Genomic DNA, 6,061 nt, shown 5'->3' on the forward strand with positions numbered 1-6,061 from the left:
ATCTGGGAAGGGGGCCGGATGAGAAACCGGCAGATGAGGTGGTGGGGGCCCAGCTAGACAAGCCGTGACTGGCTAGTCGACTTCGGCCACACCCCTCTCGACTTCGGCCACACCCCTCTCATCTTCCTGAACCCTCCACCTCCCCAAGGGATTACTGCTGTGTGGATGTCACATGAGCTCATTTGGGTCATTGTTCCATGCTCCCACGCACTGGAGCCTGCCCAGTAATCTACACATGCCATCTGAAAGGGAGCGAGAAAGGTTTTCTGTGTAAGAAAGAACAAGGGAAACAGGTGAAGGGCGGGTTAGGACTGACCTGGATTGCCTGGCGGCCCTGCTGCGCGTCAGCCAGCAGCTGGATGGTAAGTGCCCGCGAGTCCTGCAGCGCCTCCTGGAGGTAGATGAAGCTGTGGCCCCCGTGCCGGCCCATCGTACACTCACGACAGATGGGCACCGAGCAGGTGTCACAGTACAAGTGCAGCACCTGCGGACCAGAGAGCGGACAGGCATGAAGGAGAGATTCGGGACTAGCGGGGAGGGGGCAGCCGCGGGGGTGCTCTGTGGATTCCAGACCCTCAGCCAACTCCTTCCCAATAAGCAAGCACAGTCAACGTGAGCACAACCGGCCCTCCTTACGCCCTCGGCCCAGATCAAGGAGAAAACAACCAGTGCCCTCTGTCCACTCCAGTTTCATTCAGAAGTATAACTGAGACGCTGCAAAGGCAAAGATGAACTAAAACAATCCCCCTGGCATAAGAGATTTTCCCCTGTATCTCAGATTAATTACCCAGAAAAGTTCTGAGATTGTGTTTCCTTGGTCTGAGACTGGGGGCCCAAATGAAAGAATATACCAGAAAAATCTGTCTTGCCACCCCAGTCTCTGGGTCTGTGAAACATGGCTAGGAGTCAGAATTACCCTCACACCACAGCTTGCAGCCACCCTCCCCATCAAGGAGATTAGTTCAAAGCGCAAAGCATGGTTCTCCCAGGCACTCAAGCAAGCTACAGGCTGAAGCTTCTGGAAGGAAGGCAAAAAGCTAGTGGTAAGGTCAGCCAGCTTCTTGTCTTTCTTCTTCCTGCCAAGTTGGTCCAAGGAGTTGACCCTGCCAGGCAGCCCGTGCTGACAGAACTGCTTTATGTGATGTTCTGTATTTCCCTGGGGCCCAGCATGCTGGGAGGGGAGAAGGGTTGGCACAACCTCCACCTGCTGATGAATGAGGAGCTCTCAAGAGCGAAAGCTCCTTGGCACCGAAACTGGGCCAGTCTAGCTGTATCCCTCCACAAAGCAGAGCACTTAGCACCACTCTGTGTAAATGTTTGCTGGATTGCTTTCAAGAGCAGTGCTTAAATTTGCCGTTGGTATACCTGGGTGTGAGGAAAAGCCAGCCAACATGCAACAGGCAGGGAAGCGGTGTCCGAGGGGCTGCTTTCTCACACACAATACGCTTAATCCCCAGATGAAGACAAGAGGTCATGACGTCTTGGGGCCACACAGCAAGCAGGGGCAGAACAGGGAGGCCAACGTGAGCCTTCTGAAGAGCTGGTTCCGAGACATTCCTGACACCAGCTCTTCAGAGCACTAAGCACCTTACTAGGTATCATGGAGTCCAGGATGTGAGACTTGAGGCAAGGTGATTCTGTGTGGAACAGAACAGGAGCTCACCCTGGCCCAGAAGGAGGCAGAGTGTTACAGGACACGGAGATGGGGAGGGAGGGCTGCAATGCTCCCATTAAAAAGACCCACAGGGTAGGAGTGAGAATGCTGCTTCTCTTCTCTTCAGGTTATATCTTAAAGATTCACTTATTTGAGTGCACGTGCTATCGTGTGAGTGGGGGGAGGGGCAGAGGGAAAATCTCAAGCAGACTCCCCACCGAGCCCATAGCCCTGACCTGGTGAGATCATGACCTGAGCAGACAACTGAGGGAGCCACCTAGGTGCCCCCCACTTCAGGTTATTTTATTAACTAACCAACACATTGGCACAGAGCATGTCCACTAGGAAACCGAGCTCAGTCAGGGAAACAGGCCTATTCGACTCAGGATTCAGAGAGTTAAAAGGGAGGTGAGTGATCCTGCGTGGGTTAGGCTGCTTCTCCAGGAACTTCTGGATTCAGAAACAGGGAAAAGATTTAGGATATTATGTTCCTATTTCTAGGAAATGGTCCTGATATGGCAGGTTTTATGGGCTCCATATTGTAAGGGGGAAATGGGATCAGGTTTGTGACTGGACTAGGACGCCTTGTTCTGTACAGTAGTTCTCCAGCAACCTCGGGAGACTGAAATCTGGTGACAGTAATTTGCCTTCAAGACCAATTGTGTTTTTGCAGGGGAGGGGGGTAACAGAGGGAGAGAGAGGATCTCAAGCAGACTCCACACTCAGGATGGAGCCTGACATGGGCCTCGATCCCATGACCCTGAGATCATGACCTGGGCTGAAATCAAGAGTCAGACGCTTAACCGACTGAGCCACCCAGGCGCCCCAAGACCAATCACTTTTTAAAACAGGTTCACCATTTAGAGTTGATCTAATCTTTCTAATCTGATAAAGCTAAAATTCCCAAGCTAACCTTAAATACTAGCCAAAAGATGCTGAACTGGTAACTTGGGAGGAATTTCTGGACAGTCTCTTTTTACAATGTTCTGCTACAGCAACCCCCGCTCCCGTTTCAACAACTCGACCTCATGCCTTCCCTTTGCTTCCTCCCTTTGTCATAGGAATAAAGGTATCACTTCTATGATGCCCATGTGAAGTGTGAAAACCTCCATCTGCAGGTTCCTTTTACATCTGAATGGAACATGTCTCTGAACCTTCTGTCCTCTGCCCCTGCCCAACAGCTAAGAATCTCCTCTTCATCTCTTCTCTGAACAGCTGTGTGGACTGACTGGAGGCCCCTTGCTTTCTATAGTCTGTGCAAGCATAACCGTTCTCACTTGTACAGTGAGTGGAAAAGAACCTGAGGGTGTTAGCCCGAACCTGGCATCATCTAGCCATGGGGCCATCCATCCAGTCACCTGACTGGGCTTGGCTCATATATGAAACACAAGGGGTCTGGCTAGGTGCCTCCAGAGACCACTTCCATCCCTGAAATCCCAAGAGCCCTATCTCAGGGACTCAACAGCACAAACCAAAAGGCTTTGAAATAATTCTGAACCAGGGCGCCTGGGTGGCTCAGTTGTTAAGCGTCTGCCGCCTTCGGTTCAGGTCATGCTCCCAGGGTCCTGGGATCGAGCCCCGCATCGGGCTCCCTGCTCCGCGGGAAGCCTGCTTCTCCCTCTCCCACTCCCCCTGCTTGTGTTCCCTCTCTCGCTGTGTCTCTGTCAAATAAATAAGTAAAATCTTTAATAAAAAAAAAAAAAAAGAAAGAAAGAAAAGAAGTAATTCTGGGCCGACCAAGGAAGCCAGGCACCAATTATGTGACTGCCAAGGAGCCAAGGTGATTTTTCTGGGTTTTAGGTTTTTACAATCCAGAGCCTGGATGATGATGTGCATAGGTGATATCCTGCAAATGGTAGGTTTTTCAAGCATTCTGCAGAGGAAGTAGCCAGAAAAGAAATCCTGGTCAGAACAAGTGGCAGCAGGGTGCCCAAAGCCCTGGCCCCGGGCCCCTTTAGATACCTAGCCCACGATCTCTCAACTGGGCAGGGGTGTCTGGAGGCAATCCCGCCTGGCATCATGTCACAGGACTGATGCAGCTCTAAGTGCCTAGAGCACACTGATTTTGGAGGCTCCAGTGCTCTGCAGTGCCAGGACTGTGGGGACACCACAGAGGTGGGGCTGGTGCTGGGGGACACCCAGCTGGTTCGTAATAAAAAGCTATGGGTGAGTAAAACGGCATAGTCCTAGTGGTGCTTATAATTAATAAACTATCGATTTTTAAAAGTGTCCAAAAACTGAAAATACGGTCAATTTTTATAAACCATCTAAACTTTGGCATAAAACTTTGGGAAGATTTCATGTTCCATTTAGAAGCTCCGTATCTCCTCTACCTGCCATTTCTAAGGTCAAAAATCCACAATTTTAGAGCTTGTGAAAACACGAGCAATAGTAAGGGTTCGCATGGGTGCAATTCTCTCTGCAATAGCTGGAAGATTATTTTACAAAAGAATAAACTGGAACCCATGTCTTCCAAAGGGCTAGAAATGTAGCAGAGGCCGTGAACTGTGGCTCCGGAAGGTGGGGGAGGGAGGAGCGGTCCTCGGGCGGCAGGAATTCAGGGCCTGGAGCTGCCTGTTTGGGGCTTCCCGGGCAGATGCACGACACGCCCCCTCCAGCCCCCCTCCCCCCCTCGCCTGGCGACAATCTGGCTGCCCCAGCTGAATGGAGCAGGCTCGACCTCTGACCTTGCAAGTGACCACCCTCTTCCCTGCCCCCAGCTTCCAGAACGCCCCACCCACTGCCTTCCTCTGCCATAATTTCTAAAATACCAGGCACAGACAAAGACCTAGGAATGTGGGCCCAGCAGGAGAGGAAGGAGGGACGTTAACGAAAAAATAAATAAATAAAAATACCAAGTAGGCAAGTTTACCTTAGCCAGTGCTTAAATAAAGTGCTTTGTTAATGAACAAGACTGTGTGTTCGTTTCTGGAATCTACTTTTTATACTACCTGTGATCCAACAAGGAATGAACGCACGCGCGACCGCGCACACACACACACACACCCTCCCTCCCCCCCCCAGGGGACTCCTATGAGAGCACCATGAAGAATGGGCTTCCAGTTTAAAATACAACTACCCACTTCACTGAGGAATGTAAACTCAAAGGATGGAGGGGCTGCTCCTCACTGAGATGCCCCAATAGAAATATAGTAACTGCTGTACACTTAACGTTTATGAGATTTCTTTTACATCCCTTAAAGCAACTGGGGCATTTGGCCTCCCACAAACATAGGCCTGGACAAAAGGAGGTCACCACCCACGCAAGAGGGTTTCTAAGCGTCCCACTATAGAAATGGAGGGTGGCGGGTGAAAACCAAAAGCCTTACCTGTGTACGCCACCCTGCACAATCTGAAACCCAAAACACTAAACCAAGTTCAAGGACCAGAGTCCAGCGAGTCTGAAACGAAGTCTGTGAAATAATATCAAAACCAGGTTTTACTTGATTTAGGAAAAATATACAGAATGCCAGTGCTCCAAAACCACAGTCCAAACCTGAGGAAGAAGTCCCCCCTGCATCTCTGGCCACGTGCTGCTCCAGAGCTGTGATCTGGGGGCCAAGGGAAGAGGGGAAAGAAAGGAATCTGTACCCTCTGCGTGCACAATCACTACCAGCTCAAGTTGGTGGACCCTAGCTAAGGACAAGTTAAGGGGAGGAAGAGGGAGGGAGGGGGCGAGATGTGCTGAAGCATTAAAAAAAATCTTTTAGGAGGGTGTCTGGCTGGCTCAGTTAGTAGTGTGTGAGACTCTTGATCTCAGCGCTGTGAGCTTGAGCCCCACGTTGTGTGTAGACATTACCTAAAAATAAAATCTTTATTAAAAAAAAAAAAATACTAGGAAACATACATGCATTTTTAGTGCAAAATGATAAATGCAAATAGTTTTAAAAATTTCCCAGTTTCTCACTCAATTGTTTCTTTTTTATGTCACCATCTAAAAACACGTTACATTCTGTATTCTGAATTTTTTTAAAGACACAAGTAGGAGTACATTATACCAGCCTTTTTTCACTTAACTGTATTAACTTGGAAAATGTTTTGGGTCAAGCTGCCTGTTTTATAAATAGCTGCATGGTAAGTTGCCTGTGGATGTACCACAACTTATTTAATTAGTACCTGCTGATCGAATTTTAAAGCCATTTCCTGATTTTTAAAAAATCTCAAGTAATGCTGTGTTGCATTATCCCTGTTCTTTATATACCTCCATTTCTTCCAATTTGGCAATATATACGGTCGCTCTATCACTTGATGTATTAAAAAGAAAATATACTTGCAAGGGTGGATAGCAAGGATTCTCGAACTTACTAACGTTTAAGTCTGGTCAACCTCCACCCAAATGAAAAAAGAAGGTTGTCAAGCGCCAGTTTCTGTACCTGACAGGACCAAACGTACACAAAAAGCCAGCAA

General features: G+C 49.0%; 1 protein-coding gene across 1 annotated transcript in view; it reads right to left on the minus strand.

Moving 5' to 3' along the window:
* TRIM71 (tripartite motif containing 71) overlaps nucleotides 1-6,061 on the minus strand; it is a 69,884-nt gene that overhangs the window by 23,631 nt on the left and 40,192 nt on the right. The window contains exon 2 of the mRNA XM_081823867.1: nucleotides 317-484. Within this exon, the coding sequence (XP_081679993.1) occupies nucleotides 317-484 (168 nt within the window). The remainder of the gene's footprint in view (nucleotides 1-316; nucleotides 485-6,061) is intronic.

Source organism: Leptonychotes weddellii, chromosome 1 (assembly GCF_054177405.1).
Source record: "Leptonychotes weddellii isolate Sample4059 chromosome 1, ASM5417740v2, whole genome shotgun sequence".
Lineage (NCBI taxonomy): Eukaryota > Metazoa > Chordata > Mammalia > Carnivora > Phocidae > Leptonychotes > Leptonychotes weddellii.